Here is a 22,486-nt window from a genome sequence, read left to right as displayed (position 1 = left end):
ATACAGGCCAAAAATAATAATTAAGATTATATTATTCAAAGCCAAACTGAGGTTCTGGGAAATTTATGACTGTCTTGGGCATAAAGGGTAAGGAAACACGTTGTCATAATGGGAGCTGGACATGAACCGGATTGGATTTTTACAGTTCCAGAGATACTCGTCGTGTGTCTCATTCACTGTCTGGCAGCATCCATCCGCACACTGAAAGCTTCACTTATAATATACTCTTCAAAGTCAAAGGTACTCTTTCTTCCAGAGTGCCTCTTTGTCCTTGACTCCAGCGATCCCGGTGGCCATATTTACATAAACCAACAACACAAGAGATGGCAGTGATCACCTAATTCTTAATCACATTATTGATCACCTGATGGAGCTGTTGTGTGGAGATAAGGGAGCACACAGAGCGAGGGTATCATCAGGCTTATGATGTTTCATAGCCTGAAGCTGAAGGGCAGATGTAGTGTATAAGAATGGCATGACACGTGTTCAGTTGATCTGAGAGTGGCTGTGCATGTCAGCTCAGGTGTAATGCTTCCTTACATCAGCAGTTCATGAGCAGTCAATAGAGAGGGACTTGTCCAATCAGCACTATGCGGCGCCCAAGGTGAGAGGTCAGCATGATGTCATACATCCTGACAACACAATAAAGATTCTGTCTGAGTGAGCCTTCCTGTCCTGCTCTCTCTCTCTCTCTCGCTCTCTCTCTCTTAGATGGTGTAATGGCCTCTTGTCTTTGTGAGCTCCATACAAAAGGCCCGTCTTTTCTCAATCTGGCACAAGGTGATAAAGCACTTCGTGAAATCTTTATTGCTTTAATAAACAAGAAAGAGTGATTAATGTTGGTCTTCTGCTTTAGTATTTCAAATAAATTATGACAGCTTTATATCACGGTCAAAGCAGCCAAATCCCAATGAAACCTGTCCACGGAGGATGAATGGTCTGCACTTACACATGTACAAATTAGCCAAATAAAAGGCTGTGCCGTGTAAGAAAATACATTCCACTACTTCAAATGTGTCCCGACATTTCAGGTCCGTTCCGGAGAAGCTCGTTCTTTATTCCGCTATTGTTATGAGATCGCCACACGCCACACCCATCTCTGCCAACTGGCTGAATACAAGAAGTCTTGTAAAGCAGCACTTAAAAATATTGCATGCGACTCAAAGCGCTGGTGAATGAGACAGCGAGAGAACTTTGGCTTGGTATGTGTCATATAAACGTTCCCATGCCAGGACTTTCTGGACCCTCGGTTCTGACTCACACACATTAAAGGGGTGAGATGTGCGTCAGTTTATAATGTTACAGTGATGATGGTAATAACCTGGCTATGACATGCTCTAGCAGGTCATTACTGAATTAGGATGAATTAGGAACTTCAGAGGTTGGAAAGTTTGAAGGTGTGTATTTAAAATAGAGCAGAATAGGAATCTTGCTTACGGATAGATGTGTATTTGCTGTGTATTTTTATATGTCTGTGTATCCAGGATGGTCACTGTTGTTTACTCCCAGTCTTTAGGTGAGTAGGTGTACCCCAAACCCCAGCCCAACCCCACCCACATTTTAATAGCACTCCAGCATGTTCCACAGTGCTTTCCAAAGTCAGGAATTCAGCCATTTTGTTCAAAATCGAACCAGATATGCGGGTACTGCACAAAACCTCCCTGCCGTGGCTTCATTCATTGAAGTCAGCTTTTATAAGCTCCTTTTTGGCAAGCCTAAACGCCAGCAAGAGAACAAGAGAGAGAAAGAGAGCAAGAGAGAAAGAGAGAGAGAGAGAGAGAGAGAGAGAGAGGGCTGTGATTGGATAACTGATCAGAAATGGAAATGGGTGTTCATATATGGACTAAAATTTACTGAGTGTGTAAACTGTTTTTGTGATCTTTGAAATACAGCAGGAGTTATATCATGGTCAGTGGAAATTACATCTCAGTGAGAGTTGAAAGAGCGAGTGAAGTGAGTATGGCTGGCATGAAGACGTAAGCCTGAGCTGCTGGATGTAGTATACATTGGCAGTAGATTGAGATCATTAACGTCTTTATTATGATTATTATTATTATTTTTTTTAATCTCATCTCTGGTGTAGTATACAAAGCTGTCAATCTGGAGACTTTTATGGGCATGTGATATGTTTTCTTCTTCTTTTTATACAAAGAGGCTATAAAACCTTTCCCTAGAAAAAGGAGAAGCTTGAGCAAACCACCTATTAGAGTTGTAGCCTTGAGAAAAGGCACGTGGCGCCATACCTGATAATCTCAGCGGTGTCTGAAACGCTGAGCGCTTTTACAAGCTCTTTACAATCTCCTTCTTTCTTTAATCAATTATCACTCTTTGTGAAAGAGGTATGCCTCTCCACCCTCGCTAGGCCAGCAGCCTTTCAGAAGGCCTGGCACTATTGTAATGAGGTGGCTCCCTGAGGTGGGACCGAACGCCCAGGTGCAGGCAGAGCAGCCAGGTGTGTGTGCATGTGTGTGTGCATGTAATGGAGCTCTACAAGGTGTGCCAAGTGTACCAGTCCTTTAGCAAGCCAGGAACTGGGAAATGAGTGCTGTGAAATACAGCCTGTCTCTCTCTTTCTCTCCCTCTTAGGAGCAGAGACAACCATCTTCTCCTTGACTTATGAAGGAGCCCATCATGATCAGTAATTATTACTCCCACACATATTCTCATCCCCATCAACTCACATCCAGCCTCTCGTTCATAACTTGCACTCTAAATAGTGTCAGCCCTTCCTCCATTTTCCGTCCCTTGGTCTTTACTCTCCAATGTGCTCAATTAACCGAGCGAATACATTACACAGAGGCTAATAAATTAGAATATCATATACATACAATAATTCCATGAAAAAGTCCAGTGGGATCATCCCCTCTTATTGCTCGGGTGAGGAATTGGGGTTGGCAGTGTTCAAATAGAAACGCTAATGCCATGTTACATGTAATTGTCCTCTGCCATTCTCCCTTGCTGAAATACCTCTTTATTAATAGTAATTGAGGGAATGAATTATGAATAGAATGATTTTCTCCTAACACACAAAAGTGAGGCATAATGACCATGGTCCTAAATCATCATTTTGACCCCCTCTCAAGCTACGTTTGCTCCCTCTCTCTCTCTCTCTCTCATCTCTTTTTTTCTACATCAGCTTTTCTTCTCCTTCCCAAAGAGACAGGAAGCAGCAGAGTGTGTCTATTGCTCTTCCACTCAGTTACACCTGTATGAGTTAACATAAGCCTGTGAATTACAGATACATGCTAGCTATACCCTATTTGGAACGAGTGCACACTCCTTTCAGTCTGACCAGTTAGGAGATCCCTAACACAGGTTTACTTCTTTTCTGTCCATATAATCTTATTTATTGGGGCATGAAACTCACAAAGTGATCCTGTGTTTCCTGTAGCTCTCAGTAATTGAATAATACAAGTGCTGCCAATAGCCCGGGGTAAGGGCGGAGGGGTGGTAGCAGTGGTGTTGGGGCAACTAGGTCCAGTTGGCAGGACAAGCAACATTTTTTCCCTCCAGCCTTTTTTAAAGATTGGCTTTCCACACCTATGATCAACCGCCGCGTTTGCTGAGCCGAGCATGGAGGCCCCAGGTCTGCTTCTTATTTCGAAACATCAAACGGTTCACTTCATTAAGGGCCCCTTTTTTAGTCGCATCTGAAGCATGTTTTCCGAAACAAAAGACGAGGAGGGGAGCGGCAGGGGGAACAGAAATCGCACAGTCTGCAGCAGTTTTATTGGGGGAAATAATGGGCAATTGAGGCTAGGTATTTAATAGGCAAAAGCCAGCGCAGCAATGTATCTGCTGGGGGAAAACCCATTTGCCAGCTTGCTGAAAAAGGAGCCTTTTTTCAGCCCAGGTTTTTCTTATAGATAGATGAGTCTGTCTCTTTCTCACAGACACCCATGGCTGACCCATCACAGATGAGTGATGTCACAAAGGAGGAGGAGTGAGAGTTTGACAGACAGCTGGAAAAGGGAGGACTCCAAGCTGCCCTGTGCAAGGGCATCTGCATATAAATGAAAAGCAAACGGACAGAAGGCAAAACATTCGAGGATCAATAGTCCAATAACTAGAGCAGGAAGACTCCAATAACTGCATCAGTGGCCACCGATGGCTATGAGAGGGAAAAATGATACACAATTGGAAAAGGACTAACCATGCTAAGTGGATCAGGGCTCAGCCTCAATGAGTGCGGCTTCCAAAAATGAACATTATTCAAGAGGCCAACAAAGCCGTTTGCATTGATTTCAATACACCTCATGCTAAGCCCACCACCCTAATATGCTCATTGCTAGCCACGGGATAATTGTAAAAGTTATTAAGTAGCAGTCATTGGGGGGATGGAGTGGGGTCCGCTTGGATTCGCCAATAAATGAGAGACCGAAAGAGTGCATTCTTTACAAATCAAATCAGCAGGGACCGGAGTGGACATCGAGTGGAAAGATCTGACCTTAGTGACCAGTGGTCAGTATAGTACTGACCACAAAGGTCAATACACCCCCCCAACATCACATTCACAGCCCAATCAATGTCGAATTATGGGTTATTTATTGAATAATCAAGACGGTATTTATCGCCATGGTTCTCATGGAGGCTGTCACAGGGGCAGACTATTTATCAGACTGCTTGCAAAATTAGGGTAATCACTTAGCATGTAAACAAGAGCCAGCAGCTGCCTGCCAGAGTGAGGCTATTACTCATAGGTACTTATCACATACTGTGTGTGTGTGTGTGTGTGTGTGTGGGTATGTGTATGTGTGTGTGTGACTAAGTGAGCCAAACTGAAGGTGAAATAATACATTGCATAGCATAATATATAGCTGCATATTTGGGGCACAGCAGAAGAATGTACACACACACACTCATAGCTGTCATCGGAGTCCAGTGATATTACAGAGGTCAAAGCACCTCGTTTCACTGGGGTTATGAAGGACACAGGATGTAGCTATAAGCAGATTGAGTTTCTCTCCTAGCCACAGGCTGGAGTACACTTGTGCACTGGCCTCACACACATCACTCACACACACACGCACTCACACACACACACACACACACACATTCCCGCATAAACAAATAGTCCCGGTAAACAATTCAGAACAGAAAAAACAGATTATCAGATTTAAAAATATAATTTTACATTAAATTGCCTACCAACATTACCAACAAACAGCCCTATACTGGGGAATAACACAAAGTTGTATTTACTGCTTATTTGTCTTTCTGTCCATTCTGGCAGGAAAGAGGAGCTGTCGGTTTTCCGTCACCAAGTCTGTAGCTGTATGCAGCAGGTTTCCGGATCTACTCATTTGCTCTTTAGAAATTAAATAAATGGCCATGTAGACTGCTCTTAAACAGTCCTATCAATCAAACGCACTTACGTCTGCCATAAATTCCAATCCAATCCTAGTTGCTCTAATGCCCTGGATGGAGCCACAGAGGTATGGAGGGGGGATCTATAGCTGCGGTTGGCAGGCCCAAAAGCTTTCCCCGTTTATGTTATTATCTGTCACCATATTTTTGTCTCTTAAAAAGCCTTAGAAAAGCTAGCTATGCCTCCCTAACCAGATTAGAATTGGTTTTGGTCTTGGCCACCAGGGAGGTCGAGTTACCGACAATAAGATCAAAAATGAGCCAATTCCTTTTCTATTCTCATTCAAAACAAACAAAAGGGGGCTAATAGGCCCAGCATCTGTGGCCAGAGCCGTGCCAGGTCGATATGTGCGCTGATAGATGCGAGCTGCGCAATTGCTGGTTATTACGCCGCTGAAAGGGCCTTGCCTGGTATAAGTGGTCAGTGGCCCCCAAAGCCTCTGATCATATCTGGCTGTCTGAGATTATCAGCCATAAAGCAGACCAATGTTCACTTATCACAGTGAAGACTCTGCTCGAGAAGTGTGGCGATAAGAATTATTGGGTAATAGCAGGGGGGTTGTATTGAATGCACCATCTGATCATCTACTATGCCGTTTTTACTGTAATCCAGTTGAAAGAAAAGCCAATCATGACAATTACTACATCTGTCACCTTCCCAAGTATGGCTCCCTGTTGTGGCTATATCGAGGATATGAAAACTATATTTTTAAATGTTTCAAATCATTCAAGTCAATTTGAATGTCCAGTTAGCTTGACTTACTATATATATATATATATGCTGTACTAATAGGATGCTTCTAAATCCAGTTGAGGCCTCTGTTAGTTGATGTATGTGGATTTAAGTGCAGTCAGTAAATTATGATGAGACTATGTGTATTAGTGTACGGTGTGTTCGGATAGAAGTCCAGCAAGTGTTTCTTGCGATGACCTAGCCTGTCTTACTCTAGTTCCATGTACTCAGTTCTCCTCAGGGAACCATCACCTCTGTCCCCTCATGTGATTCAATTCCAGGCCGATTTTCCTCCTTCGATGCCCGGGCCCCGGGCTGTAGCTACACCAGCAGCAACCTTGTCTTAACCCCTCACTCAGTGGTGTTAATTGTGTTAGGGGCCAAAATGGAAGCCTTGTAATGGGTAGGTCTGCTTCTCTGGTTGGGATAAAGGACTCTCCTCGGTCTCGTCCTTTCTCGTTATACAACATTAGTCAACTCCTCAGCCCGGCGCAGGTGTGACCAGCCTCTAACTATGTTAGCACACTTGTTAGTGGAGGAAATGTTCACCCCTCAGCCTGCCTATGTATCGATCCCCCTAGTAGCCTCACCTTTCTAAGCCCTTTGCCTTTCTGACCTCCTGACTGTATTTATTTACTCTATAAGGGGATACGGTGCGAGACCCTACACTTGAGCTCAGATAGCATCCACCCATGCCAGTTAAGGCATGAACTTAAGGTCTTTATGGTCTACACTTACGGACTTTCCCTCTTCATCCCATCTCTGATCAGTAGTGAACACGTGCCAATACTGATATAATCACCACAGACCCTGTAAGACCACTTGTTCTTCTAGATGAGACTGTTATCACACAGTGACTAATGATGTGGTTCTAGGATGCCAAAATCTTTGATACTGCATGTTTGAATAGTTGTTCAGAGCCACGCCAATGCTTTTTCACCACGAGCCATAATAGGACATGTTAAAAAAGCCAAGGGTTGGTTACATGATTAAGTGTATTAATTGCAATGGCTTGGGGACCTACTGTAAATACTTCTGAGGAGGGAACCTTGGACCCCTCTTATGGGAGCCACATTAAGCTCAGTGTTCCCAGTGGACCAGAGCCAATAAATATCATATCAGACTGGCTCCAACTGCACCCAAATCCCTGCTATCCCATTACTCTAAAAGCTAGGGCTGCTCTTTAACGGCATAAAACAGGCCCTTCCCCTCCCCTACTCTGTCTTCCACCCTTTCCTACTCCCTCCAGGACAGGCCATAAGATGTGTGTGTCAGTAGGATGCGTGCTCAGTGCTCAGCCTTGCTCCCGGGTCTTGGCCGACTGGGCCCGATGATGACGGAGGCTGCTGTATAAACGTCCTCATAAAAATGACAGCTAGACATATGTATGGATCCCCATTAAAATTTTACTACTAATCACCCGGCTGCTGCTTGGGCTGCTGACTCCCCAGTAGAGCTACGCCACAGGGATGGGCTCTAAATGAAGACATCAGTGGCATTCTTCGTAAAAGACGGTCAACAACGGCTTGCTGGAAGCGTCTGTAATCCGCTTTTTATTTCTCACTTGGTCACAGAGGCTGGAAGAATTTAAACCCTTGTTTTTTTGTTTGGGGGATGTGAGGCTCAAGGTCAAAAGGACTGAGTGATTGAAATGACAAATGATGTTCTGAAGTGGTGCAAGTTAGTAAAAATGGCTATTTTGGCTTTCAATCACTAAATAACACATGAAAACATATTTGAGGATAGATAGTTAATAAGATAATAATAATTATGCTATGCTTTTTGTACATAAGATATTTAAAAATGACATTCTGCCTAATTCAAATTACGAAAATATTTGTGTCATGTCAAACACACTGAGGTAGTCCTGCAGTTTTGACCTTCCTTTTGGCCAGAAAATGAGGTTAATGCAAACAGGTAGTAGGGTGACAGACCTAAGGTCAAAGGTGATATATTCTTGCTTTCTGTGGGACGAACAACCGGAGACAGAGGGCAGAGGTATTTAGTAATGAGAAGGAAGCTTGCTGTGGAACATGCTGGATTGAGCCGTAAACATTTGACAGGTGTCAGATGGGGAAGTGCACCTGCGAAACCTCCACCACCATCTGCGTTTTCCCGTGGCAGGAATTCAGACTGAATTAACTGTCTCCAAAAGCCAAACTCAGGCACGCCTGTTATGACTGAAACTGACACTTGAATTAGTCTCTTCGGAAACGGACCATCTGATCAGAGTTAGCTTAATCTCAGTCAGCAGCAGCTAACTATGCCAACAAGAGCAAGCAGGATGAAGCTGTCAAATTACAAGTATTATGTTGCTAACAACATGGATTAGGAGAACAGAAGAAGGAGGAGGACCTTTTTTGATTCGCAGACAACGAACAGCTGGTAAATAATGTTGAATTTATGGGATCTAGCTCAGTGCATGCCTTGACAATGATGACTTAAATAAAAGTATACTTTCAATCCATTGGGGCAGTCCGTCACTGGGAAAAGTGGGACTCTGAATGAGAAGAGAAGCTAAAATGGAGAGGATACGAAGCGGGTCATAGTAAGGAGATACCCTCTAAATGAACCCCCTTTATTAACCCCTCCTGCTGCCTCCCCCCACATTCAGAACACCTCTTCTCTCTCTATTACCTCCATGGCCGTTTCATTATCCGACCTGAACTCTGTGTAACCCCCCCGTAGTCATTTTTTATGTCACTCAGGGTACAGGGTCCATGATTTAAACATGCAGTGCCCATAATTTGATTTCTTCATGGGGTGCACCACGAGAGGGGTGATGCTGAGGGTAGGGTCTCTGAGGTCGGTTTGGTAAGCGATAGCAGAATGATTTGAAGGGTCTAATAAAGTAATCAGTCCGTTCGTTACATGGTAATAATATTGCTCCTAAAACACTGAGAACTATTACTTGGCTCAATGATTATCGAACGCTGAATAGCCTCCCACCTTTATTCATTCTCGTGAGTTTTGCTCACGCCAATTAGCAGTTAAAAGAGTGCATGAGTGCAGCCGAAGCTCATGGCATGATGCTGGAGCCCATTGCCAGGTTCATGGGTCTATATGCTTGCACGCTCTAGAAAAGCACACATCTCTTCACAGGACTGTAAGATTTTAAGCATGTAATTAGAGAATGTATATATTTTGGAGATTTAGCTTTTTTACAACTATTGTTTGGGGGAAGTGATCTTTTTGGTTTTGAAACGCTAGAAGAAAACCATAAATTGCATGTTATTGAGTAAAAGTACAAAAAATGCTTTTGGAAAATAACTGAAGAAAATAAAAGAATAACTTTGATACTTGTGAAGCAACTGACTAGAACACTTGGACTAAAGCAAATCGAACGAATGATTGCTATTCAAATGACGTAAAGAAAGCTTTACAAGGATATTGCCAAAAAAGAGATTCCATTCACATTGCTAAGTGGACCTATGTTGCAAATGCGAAAGGCCTCTTCATTCATTCTAATCTTTCATTCTTTTACAGCCATGGATCTCTAGCCTTCCTCTGTAGAAAGGGCTATTGAGTGGTCCTGCTGCCACAGATGTCTGATCAGTCAAGTGCCATCGACTCAACCCGCCACGTTTACACCTGGAGAGGACACGATCGTGGAGCGGAAATCAATGGGAATCACCTGAGTGGCACATCGGCCTCCTCCGCATCAGGGGGAGAGCCAGAAAGAGCCGGGAAGGAGGAGGAGGAGGAGGAAAAGAGGCAGCATGGAGAAGCTTCTCCCTGGCTAGAAGGTGAAGGGCAAAGAAAGCATTAGGTGGCGAGGTGAGAGAAAGCGTATAACCTGTTTCATGCATTGCGGCAAGCTGGCCAGGATTCCTGATCTTAACTAAGATGTTGTAACCACTTTTATTATAAATAGGGGCTGAGGTGGAGGTGGGTGGGTATGTTTGTGTATACATATGTCTGTGTGTGTGTGTGTCCCATCTGTGGGCGGATGTGTCTGGGAGTGCGAGAGTGGTGGGGGTTTGGGCAGGGCTAGTGCCAGTTCTTTACCATACAGGGGCTCCATCTGGAGAGCAGACCCTGGGCATTGCTGCCAGTCCATTATGAGGGGGATTATGGGAGTTGTGGGGTGTGGGTAGAGTGTCTGCATTCCAACAGGTCGCTTTCTCTGCCACTGCTAACACTTTAAAAATGTTACATGCTGTAGCTATGTGTGGCTGTCGCCAGCGTGGTAATAATTGGCAGATCTGCTTCACCAAGCACGTGGAGCCAGTGGAATGTCAGTGAAAGCATGTGGTCTGGACACGGAAACAACCAGCAAAATAATGAACCTGCTGTGTTTGATTAATCTCCTCATATTTATGAAAAGGCTGGCTGGGGGTGGGGTACTGCTTTACAGTCTGCTTTAATATCTGCACTAAAACATGTATAAGCCTATGCTTGTGAAAAATCGTGTTAAAAACTTTACTTACCTAAAAGCAGAGAACCGTGATGGTAGGATGAGCCAAGCATGGAAAAAGAAAAAGAGAAAACATGTTAGTATGTGGGTTTTGAAATTGCATTTTGAAAAAGATTTTGTGGTTTAGATAAAACAGCGTATAAAAAACTTTTAAGATATCATACAATGTACCAATATATTTAACAGACTGTAACAGCTGAAAAAAAAATACAATGCATTTTTTCCTATTGTGCAGTCAATGGCTAGCACCGCTGTGTGGTTTCAGTTATTGAAGCCCTGCTCTGTGTGTTTTCACTGTGTGAGGCCGCACACTGCCTGCGTGTTTGTGTCTGTTACCGCGTGCCCTCCCGTGCCCTTGCACTGTGGTGTAAACACAGATTGTTAGGTTAGGGGTTAAAAGTGTTGTGCTTAGATTCTTTGACAGTAATCTAATTTCTGCTCTCTCGCGCATCTATATTTATTTGGTTTTGTCAACACTCAGGGCTCTTTTTTCTCCCTTTTGCCTTCAGCGTATTGATCCCTCTAATGGATTGGATCTGATTCCAGAGAGTCTAACATGCTTTCGTATCCTCTTATTTTCACCCAGGGAAATCGATCAGGCAGGCCTGAAAATCAGCAAGGATCAGGTTTTAAGGGATCCACCATGGTGGGAATGGTGAAGCTTTATTTAAAAGGACAGGGGTGACTGGAGAACTTTTAAATGGGAGGATGGTGCATGTTTTCCATGGTCTTCTAGAAAACCATTGAGAGAGTATTGTGATGCTGTAATACCGAGTCAAGCAGATCATACTGGTGAATTTTAAGGAAACCAGTTTGTAGGTGTTTCTGTAAGTGTGTGTGTGGTGTGTTAGGCCTTCCTGCTGCACCTGTCACCAAGCCATGAGAGCTAACCTAGGAAGTTCAACTAATCAATGGTAAGATCCCCTTCCTGCTGAGACAGCATCCTCTTCTCTCCTCACATTGATTAAGGGTGGAGTCTCTTGCATTTCAGTATATTGGCAATGCCAGGCTCTTAATATTTCTATTAAATGTTATCATACTGTTAATAGACTCAAAACAATTCTTTCAATCCTCACTAATTATTGAGGAAAATAAGTATTATTGCATACGCATCTACACACTAGCCACTCACTGGTAGACAAGTGTTAGTCAGACCTAGATCAATAAGCAGGATAGGATTGGTGTACAGCAGGAGTGTGAAACTGTTCTCTTCCGCACTCCTCTCCAGCCCTGTGAAACCCGAGAGCGGGGACTGATCAGTTGGAAATGGCATGATATCGATGCCCCCTTGGCTTTTCACACAGCTGAGCAAATTGGAGGATTTGTCGTGAGTCACAACACGAGGGCGCCAGGAAGAGGAAGCGGGAAGCAGGGATGAATGGATGCAGGACTGGAGATCAGGCCATAGCTGATGTCAGGCTGTTTAGACAGAGGTTACCCATCCTAGATTTGTTCAGGCTCCCACAAGGCCTATGAATGAGGCATATTGGGAAGTCGTGCTTCCTCAGACTTCTGGCTAATACACATGAGTAAGGGGCAACAGGAAGGTCGAGTCTCTTAAAACAGCTCCCATTCCTGCACGTGTGGGTTCCGAGCATGACTTACAGCACCTCTGAGGGTTTTAATCCTTTTCATGCAGCTGTGACCATAGATGCTTATTTATTTATCTATCTGTTTTCATTACAGATATAAATTTAGATAAGCTCTCATTTTTGTGTGCTAAGACAGGATCAAGGTTCAGATCAAACCGTGATTTGTATGCCACTGTAAGAAAGTAGGTGGGAGCACATGCTTTAAGCCTCGTGACAGTTAAGCCCTATCTGCTGGAGGTTAACAATGTGGAGAGCAGGAAGCCAGCGACACATCATAAACCTATCCACTGTAGGGACAAACACGCGCAGGAGAGATCATTTCTGCCTGTGACCTTTGGCTTTTTGTTATTGAGAATGGTTGACTATTTTTTACCTTTACACATAGTAAAAGAACTGAGAACAGTTCATGGTGAAATCCTGTCATCTAACAATTCTCTAGCATTCTATCTCTTTAACTAAGTGTCCACACACACACACACACACACACACACACACACATCTCCTTCATTTACCCTCATGTTTGGACCTAAAGGATGCAGAAAGTGCACTACATACACAGGTGTTCCCCCCTGCTTCAGCCCCCGCTGTTTTGAGGATGATAGCAGATGCAAGAAGATGAAAGAACCTCTCTTCCTTTTCCCCTATCCACAGATCAGATCCTATCAGCCCTACCATGACATTTAACAGTAGCCATCTTCAATAAGAGGGCTGATATCATGGTTTGGTCTTCCTCCATCAGACTGACGCACCAAACCGAGGTCAGCTGCTGTGGGTGTCATTAACCAGCGGAATGCTCTCCCCGTAAAGACAACAATGTCAAAGGAGGAGATTGAATTACCTCCCAGTCTAAACAGCAACATTAAAGCACAGATACAGATCTTGACATCTCACTGATCTAATAGAGATTGTGTGCTTGTGAACACTTTGGAAAACTTGAAAATCTTTTTGTTCTTAGTGTCAAGGCACTGCGACAGAATTCAAGTATTTTGCATGTGTGAATTGACCCTCTCTGTTTCACAGGAGGTAATGAATTATTGAATATTTGAAGAACGACAGAAAGGCAGATGATCAAGGAGGAAGAATGAACTCATACATGTTTTAATGTGATGTGCATTTAGGGTGATGGCTTTCCAGATGCAGATCTTTGCTGGTGTGAAATCAAATCCTTAAATCTTGGAACTGCTTCTCTGCATCTCTCTCTCTCTCTTTCTCTCTCTCTCTCTCTCTCACACACACACACACACACAGACACACATACAAGTATGCACATACAAGACACACACCCACACACACACACATGCAAAAAGTCCTCCTCACAGATTTATCACCCAAGCCCTGCTCCCGTCGGCATCACAGTGGCTGATTTTCTCATTTCATAGGCCACCGAGGTAGAACAGGCATGTGCTTGTTCAAATCCACCCAGCAAGACGCACCGGTTTCACCACACAGCTTTCTCTTTAGCAGCTTAACAGATGCCAAGCAGAAGGGCAGCCAGGGGAGGGCGTGGGGAGCACGGAGAAAGAGAGAGAAAAGGGGTGGGGGGCATAGCCAGAAGCCATCAAGTGCAAGCCCTCCACACACACATGGCAGGACCAAGCCAGGAGAAATGAGGTACCCATGACCCATGCTCTAATGAACATGACTGAGAGGAAAGGCAAGACACTGAGAGGTTTTTAATTTATCATTCCAAGTCCGTGCTTCTAAATGATAGCATGGTGAGCACCCTTTTTGGCCCACATCAAGTGGTGCGCAGCTTCTCTCCAAATATAGAGATCATGTTTGTATTGTTTGACACTGAGGCCTGAAGGAATTCTTATTCTACTTCTGCCGACACACACACACACACAAACTCCCCTGCCTGGCTCTGGCTAGGAAAACACACACACGGCATCAAGGCCACAGACCAGGAAGGCTATTAGGGAGAGCAAAGAACCACATGAAAAACATCTGCTGTGGCATAGGGGAGTGCCGCTCACTCTCCAGGAGGTTTGTGCATGTGTGTGTTTGTGCACGTGTGTGCACAAGTAATGATATTGCTGTTTATATGTGCCAGATTTCTTAAAAACATTGATTTTCAGGTTACAGTGACTTAATTGCACCCCTTTTTAGATGATGCTGGCTCATAGAAACAATGATTTACCGATGGTGCATTTAAGGAGGTACGGTAAAATAATAGTGGCTTGTTAGGAGGCAAGTACAGAGCACAGCAGTACATAGAGGGAACCTACCAGGGAACATTGATGAGCTAGGCATCTTTAATGAAGGGGTTTTATATAAGACTTAGGACATGCTCTGTTACTTCAACCGCATAAACGGCTGCTTTGGCTTAAGGACAATTTATTCCTGCACAGATAACCATAGTCAGAATAGCCAGGATGGGTACAGGGATACGATATATTGCCAAAAAACTTGACAACAATGGCCACATCTGTATATCTGATCTGAGCAGACAAGTGTACACACTTCAGAGAGCTGGAAATGAGGTGACTGACATACATGAGCTCACACACACATGCAGACACTGTTTCAAGCTCTTTGTGCTACAAGTCAGAAAGGCTGGGATAAACAGGCCTGGGAAAAATCTTACACCTCCCTTTTCTTGCAATCTTGGCGGTTTGTGGTATGAGCGAGTAAGAGAATAAGTTACCTCTGATAGGACGCCAAACAGAGTGGCTGCGGATAAACACAGAGGAGCCAGGAAAATATACAAGGCCTGAAGAAAGACCTGGATTTCACCAAAACCAGCATATAGAACGAACACTCAGTTAGGCATGAGTCCACTTGCCCTCGGCCCCATGGTGTCACCCGGAGACCTGGAATCACAGACCATGCTAGGACTGTTATTCTAACATGGTTAACACATGGGAACAAGTGCTACAGCCAATCGTTTAACTTCAGCTCTCCAACTGAGTCCTGTATAAGACTGAGGCCTGGACAGTACTAATACGGTTTCTGTCTAGCACACTAAAAGCTGGGCTTTGTTTTATCGCCATATTTTCTGCCATAGAAGCTCATTTTAACCCTAGGTCACAGAGGATCTTGCTTCTAAACATGTTGGCCATATGTACGATGACTACAATAAGCTGCAAAATGGAACGTCTTCAAAACTCTCCTGCTACCTCAATCCCACAATAAGACAACTGTGCAAGGCCAACAGAGTGGTCAAATCCTCTGGATGCTGTTGATTCTTCAGTGACTGTAGTAATGCCTGTTTGTGTAGCAACAGACAGACCAGTTTCAGGCTCCTGGCACTTTGACTACTGCCCAGCACACATGCTGGACTATTGTATTTGGCAATGTCATTCCCACAAAACAGATCACAATGCGCTGGCTCCCTCTGGCCAATGCTGTGTTTGCAGTAGGAGCAGCTGTCATGGAAATGGCCCTGTAAGCTCTTCCTAATTACCTAACATGTTCTGAGTCTGAATCCCGGTTAACACTTAGATCCCCTGCTAACACACACACACACTACCAGGCCTCCACTGGGCAAACACAAAGTGAGGATGGAGACTACACAGAGAATGCAGAGAAGAGCTGAGTGGGGGTGGTAGTGTAGTAGTCAGGTTTGTGGGGCACAGTCGTGCCCCATCTGCCCCTCCATCTCCTTGGGTCAGCCCAATACTCCTCCAGATAATATATCAGGCTGCCATCCCCTTGGCAACCAAGCCAGACCTCACACACAACACTTGAGGCTAGCCGGCCCCTTTCTGCTCCCCCAGAATGGCCACCTGGCCCCCTCGGCCGGCCTCTCAAAGAGAGAGCCCCATCGCTCAGCTAGCAGTCCATTGTTCAGCTCATGAAGTGACTGCCGGGCAATTAGCAAGTTAACAAGTTAAGAGGCGGACTCTGTCAAATACGGAGCTTTTTCACCCGGGGGTCATTCGTGGGGGATCTCTTTTCTCATTCTGAGAGAGGAGCAGCTTCATAAAATGGCTGCTGAAGGGCTTTGGAGCCCACCATGACTTTGCAACTCAGAAGCCTCACTTTTTTTGTTTATGCCTTTCCTTTTTTGTACAAGGTTTCAAAGTTCATTTATCTTACTGCTCCACTGTAACCTGTAAAAGCTCAATTCAAATGGTCTTTTATGGGCTTTCTGATTACAGAAGATAATTACAGCAATGAGATGATTTTTTATTCCAAGTTAGTTTACAAGATTTGGTGATACTCATTTGTAATCGAATCAACTTTTATAAAAATGAATTCAGGTGGAAATTGTCTGTTCTGAGTTGCCTGTCATCTTGACTGCTTGGCTAACCATCCCTGTCTGACCCGTGCAAAATTGGTACTTCACTTTTCCCCTCGATAAGCTAGACCGTTTCAATTTGAAACAAAGCCCCGACATATTTCCCCTTTAAACTGTGCAATTTGCATTGTGTCTCCATGATTCACAATGCATTCTATGGCTCCCCTGCATCCTTTCAATGTCCACGGTGCCCCCCACACCCCCCAAACCCTTTCACAACATTTTCTCCTCTGCCACCCCCTCTGCTTCCCCAGAAAGACAAAGCCCCCAATTTGTCACGTCATGTCCAGCTGTTGACTAGGGAAGACCTCCTCAGCCACTGAAAGGAGCACAAGCTGGGGGAGCCAAATGGCTTTTTCCCCTTTTTCTGTGGGAATGTTTGCCCAAGGAGACAAAGCCTCCTCCCTGGGGGTTGGTGGAGTCTCCCAAGGGGTATGCGCCTTGCTCCATGGGCTTTAACCCTTTTACGGTAGCCATCCACCTTGAAATGGAGCACCATTGACTTGACACAGGCTGGCAGAATAGCATCATTAAGCTCCACTAACCTCACTGTGTGCCTGCATGCAGATAGCACAACAAATAATGCTCACAGATTTACTGCTGGGTCACAGTTTTGGGCCAGCATATGATAGGGTTTGGCCAACAAGAGACTCTCAGACAAATTCTGTGAAGTATGTATGAGAGCTAGACCCAACTAATAAAGAGGTTAAAATAAATACCAACCATCTTCAAGCTGGTCTCCACAGGCTATAGCATGCATGCATCTTGCCACTAATTGAGTAAAAAATTGGTGGTTGCTTGACCCTTCTTGACCAAAAGCACCTGCAACCAATAGAGGAGGTGATTAATTGACATTCATGTGGCATTTGTGTTGACCTAACAACCCAGATTCTGGAAAGCAAATTTAGGGTGTACATGCATATTAAGTCTCCCTGTGTGGATATGCCAAGGGACATCACGGACCACCCATTAAAACCAGGCTACCGTCTTCTAAGGCAGTTTCAGCCAACACCTATAATCACGCCATCAAAAAGACTTTCACCCTGAATGCAACAGCACTAATCAAACCCCTCACTCCACTCAGTGGAATGCCTATTCCCCCACCCGCCATTCCTTCTGTCACATTGTGCTTTCAGAAGAAATAAGGTGGAGGGTTCCTTCACTGGCTTTTAATGTGCTCCACAATTACAGCTGTCACAACACAAACCTCTGTGCACAGTGTGTTTCATTACAACCCCACCCCCCTCTTTTTTTCGTGAAATATGGAAGAAGGGAACAAGCCCTCCATCATAAATACTGCCTCTATGAGAGCTATCGGAAAGGGAGCTTCAGTGCAGGTGGGGGAAAGCAGGCAGGTGTGGGGCAGCGGCGGAGGGTAGTGTTGCTACTCATAAATTATTTTGGTGTGCAATAATATTTGCTTTATGGAATGAGCCCCCTGTGGTGCATTTGGCCTGCAGGAACATCCATGCTGTCATATTCAAACTGCTACAAGACATTACTGCAAAGTATGTTTGAATGCACACTACAGACATGAAGATCATGGAGGGCTGATAGAAGCACAGAAGTTCATGCTTCCCAGCCATCTCAAAATCATGGGGCATTGCTCCGTGAGCTCCTAAGCTACTGGAATCAGTGAGAGAGTAGACAACCATTTCCCACTTCTCTCATGATTTTCAGCTAGCTCAGAAATGAGCAGCCTAGATCAACTGACCAATCGAGTACAGTGAAAAAAAATCAACCCTACCCAACACAGCCTAGTTTCTTGGACCATACAACATATCCAGGATCTGAGCTCCCTATGCCACTTGACACCACCAGGATTGTACCCTCCTATGCTATAGCGAGATGCCATGGCCTGATCTCACCCTAGCAGAAGCCTCAGGCCTATCTCCCGAGCTTCATTTTAAGCCGTCAATATGCCAGTAATCTCTCCCACCAATACCACCAGCCCACCAGGCTGTGAGAACAAAGAGAGGGGGGGCAGCTGAGGTGATATAGATCCTGATGCTCTCTGTTCTTCCTTAAGCCAGGTCATGGGGAAAACCAGGATCCAGGGCTGTGCTTTAGAAAGGAACCTGATTCAGACTGACAATCTTAAGCCAAAAGTTCAAAGGTCATTCAATCCATTATAGAAAACCAACTGCCCATTGCCAGACTAAGATGCTAACAGGCGTGGCATGCTTGTGTCATTTCTAACATTAATTTTTTTTCTGATCTCATAAAAAGTCATATGGAACAAGTGTGACACTTCATTGACTGCCTTCAGCATGCTTAACAGAACAGAGTACTAACTCATAAACAGGAGAACATAATCCCATATGCAAATGGGATCATGACAAACATGCCATACTAATTAAGCAGTGGCAGATAAGGCAAAAGTGATGACTGACAGGGCCCTGCACCAATCAGAGGGCTCAGGGAGCGGGTGGCACTCAGAGCCCAGTGGAGCGTAGGGAGGTGAGGAGCTCTTCCAGCACTCCACACTCATCGCTGAGAAGCCTGAGGAGTCATAATCAGACTCTTGTAATACACTAGTACTTGTGTGGTCCCCTGGGCTCATTTGCATACTAATTACCGATTGCAAATGAAGGAGGGGGCGATTGTGTTCCGCCTGCGTCGCCTGGCGGGCGGAATATTCCGATGATTCCACTAAGGAGCTTATCCAGCACAGCGAGGAGAGAGGAGAGACACCACCACCACCACCACCACCCCCCTCCTCCTTCCCGGATATACAGCCCCTCATTAGTATTACAATAAAGGACATGAAAGACACATAAAACATTATATACTGCCAAAGTGTTGTTTTCATACCAATTAACACAGTGCCTGATTTATCACCACAGTGGTTTGAGCACCTCACTGCAAGAGCTGTGCTAGAATACATACACACACACAATCACATACAATCATACAGTCATGAGTGTCAGTATTTGTGTGTGTGTGTGTTGGTTTGGGGGGTGGTAATGGGCAGGTGAGACCTTCACACACATATACACACACACACACACATACACATGATCCCTGATGGGGAACCTGAATACCAGCTACCCCTGGACGGCAAATCATCGTGTTATTCTGCACAGTTAGCTTGTCTAACGAGACAACTAGCTCAGTCTCTCTGCCTTTAAACTGACTCTCTCTTTTTATCTGTCTCTCTTTATACACCCCCCACCACCTTTCCCTGGTTTCAGGTCTTTTGTCCAGCGAACACCCTCTCAAGCATAGACAGGTGATAAGATGTGCTTGCATGTGTGTGTGTGTGTGTGTGAAATTGGAGTTAGACAGACTAGAAAACAGTCAGATATAAAGTGTGTTTTCAGACATGCTGTGCCATTTCTCTCTATTCTCTCTCTGCCATTGAAGGCCACTATTCTGGGTTTGTTGCTCAACTTAGCTCAGTAATAAGAGATGATGTATTAGTGGGACACACACACACACACACGCACACACACAAAGCCACACTAATTATTTGTAATGAATCACATAGAGACTCCTCCAAATTTACCACTAGAAGTAGTAGATTAACAATAGTTTTTCTGTAATTTGGTTATTTACCACAAACAAATTCTATTCTCCGGTGTGTTGGTGGGGAATGAATAACAGCTTGATTTAGGATCCCTGACTTATAAAATTTGTTATAAAAAAGTTTATCCCAGATGTACAGCATGCTTCAATCCAAAACGATATTTGAAGAGTGTGTAAGAAAGATGTGGAAAAGACATCTATCCTTGTTTGATTTGTAAAAGAAATAAAAAACACATGGAATGATTTACAATGCTCAAATTTCACTCACAGGTGTAGATGTGAATATGAAATTTTGAGGGGAAAAATAATAAAGCCACTTTGTCTTTATCAACATGGGTTTGAATATAAAGATCGCTTACATTTCTCTCAAAACACTTCTGTAAGTGTGAAGATTAAAAAATTTAATTAAATTAAATAGCATACACGTTTTCTCGAATTATACTTATGACTGGATGTCGAGCTTGCCTTGTTTAACGTATAAATCTTCATGTAGTATTTCTTCTCATCCTCACTCAGGGGTAAGGGGTCTTGAAAAAAGCCCTTGCTGTCCTCTCACTCTCCCCACAGCAGGCTAATAGCCCCTGTCACTAGGCTTTCTTTAACCAGAGAATCAATCTCCCCACCACAGTCATTCTCTCCCATTCTCACTGCCATACAGGCTAAGCCGTTCCAAAAGGCCCATTAACCTGAGCTAAATCCCTTAACCACTGTCTACTATGGGCACACACACACACACAAACACACACACACAAACACACACACAAAGGAGAGGACAGCTCAGCTGGGAAGTGTAACAATTCTGCTGCAACAAATCTGCTTTCTGGAGACAGCGGCATTAGGCTTTCTTCAAGTGTCTGCTCGCTAATAAGACTGCAGATGCTGGAGCAGTGGAAATTAGGTTATTTTCATGTTGAATAATTTTTGGAATAAATACGCAATAGATCCCGGCTGCTTTTCCTCCGATGCAGGATTTGACACTGCTGCGAAAGGAAACATGACGAACATGGCTTTTAATAATGTGCAGCATGTCTGTGTCACTTTGAAATATATATCTCGCAACGCAAGTCAGACAAGGGCGGAGGAACGAGGAAAGAGTTTTGTTTCGGGGCCTTAAATGTTCTCTGTGCATGGCTGGTGACACACACCTCCCTCTCTGTCTGAGAGCCTCATGCATGAGTATTATATCAGGCCTAATTTTCCCCTCCATTCAGCCTGCCGCTACGCAAGGTTAACACGGATCTTTATCAGCAATCTCCTGCTCGTTCTCCCTCTCTCTCTCTCTCTCTCTCTCTCTCTGTCTCTCTCTCTCTCTCTCTCTCTCTCACTCACATGCACACCCATACACACACACATAACCTAGATACACACTTCTTTCCATCTCTCTCTTTTACTCTCTGACACATGACATTTGGCTTGGTAAAAGGGAATACAGACAGTGGTTTTTTTCATCATTTTCTCCTCAGTCCTTCTGTCTTTGTGACCTCTGTACATCACCACAAGCAATCATGTGGCATATTTGTGCCAATAATTCGCTATCTACAACACGTTGAACCATGTAATGTGATTACAATGCTCAGATGAAATATCGAAGACCTCCTGGTGCAAGTAATGAATCTGTGTGTGAAGTGTGTGTGTGTGTGAGAGAGAGAGAGAAGCAGAAAGTGAGAACAGATACAGGAGATGGTGAAAAAATCAATTCTGCTGGGCTAAAAGAGAAACTAGTGAGACGTTAGCAAGTCCAGTGCTGTTGTCTGTTTTTACTCAAGATCTGGATTTTACAGCAGACATACCGAGTGCAGCTGAGACATTTCTGCAGAGTGATCTGTTTAAGCATAATGTGAACACTGACATGCTTACACAATAGCAATCTACCACTGATGATAAACTAAGAAATGAGAACACGGTAATCTGATTAACACTGTAGCAAAACACCTAAATAATATTTCAGAGTATAAATTATGCACATAAATTACCCAAATGTGTTTAAATGATTAAAATCTGCTGCAAATCAGTTTTTCCATTTCCCCTTGAATATCAGTCTTTTCTTCTCCGTTTTTTCTTTCCCAGTAGTGCTATGAATTTCCAGACATGCTCCAGGGATGGGAGGATCTCTCCCAGCCCACCTATTTCCGCTGCCTTCCCCCTGTGTTCTTCATAAAAACTTTGTGTTCTTCCGGGTTGTAATGGGGTTTTACTGCTTAGTCTGCTAATTACTCCGGACAAGCCATCAGCTGTATGCACCTGGCTGGCCATGAATGAGAGACTAGCCAATCCTGGTCAGGAGAAACAACAATCACATGCGCCCTTACCGGCAGAAAGGAGCTACTCTGGGTCTTGGCATCTTCTTGTCACATTTCCGCCAGGTTGAGTAAGAAGAAGGCTAAAAGCTGTTCAGAATGACTGGCCCTTCCTCCATAACCAGACATTATTTGAGGGCAAAGACAGATTACATTCCCATTGAACTGGGCCTAATCCTAAACATTACATCTGCAGTAAGGTCACGCCATCTTAGCGAGAGGAAGTCCCTTTGTTCGACCTCCCAGTATGGCAGAGGAGGGAGTCAGAGGTGGCGGAGGTTGATGGAACCCTCTGCTCACTGGGGTATG

At 44.3% G+C, this 22,486-nt stretch overlaps 1 protein-coding gene across 10 annotated transcripts in view; it reads right to left on the bottom strand.

Annotated features, from left to right (window-relative positions):
• rnf220a (ring finger protein 220a) overlaps positions 1-22,486 on the bottom strand; it is a 112,684-nt gene that overhangs the window by 53,719 nt on the left and 36,479 nt on the right. For 6 of the 10 annotated variants that reach the window (XM_058395260.1, XM_058395261.1, XM_058395262.1 and 3 more), the window contains exon 3: positions 9,735-9,839. The exons of the other annotated variants lie outside the window; for them this stretch is intronic. In XM_058395260.1, the coding sequence (XP_058251243.1) occupies positions 9,735-9,839 (105 nt within the window). The remainder of the gene's footprint in view (positions 1-9,734; positions 9,840-22,486) is intronic. 10 annotated transcript variants of the gene reach the window in all.

This window comes from Hemibagrus wyckioides, linkage group LG07 (assembly GCF_019097595.1).
Source record: "Hemibagrus wyckioides isolate EC202008001 linkage group LG07, SWU_Hwy_1.0, whole genome shotgun sequence".
NCBI lineage: Eukaryota > Metazoa > Chordata > Actinopteri > Siluriformes > Bagridae > Hemibagrus > Hemibagrus wyckioides.
The sequence above is the reverse complement of the archived record's forward strand: the minus strand, read 5'-3'. Positions and strand labels throughout refer to the sequence as shown.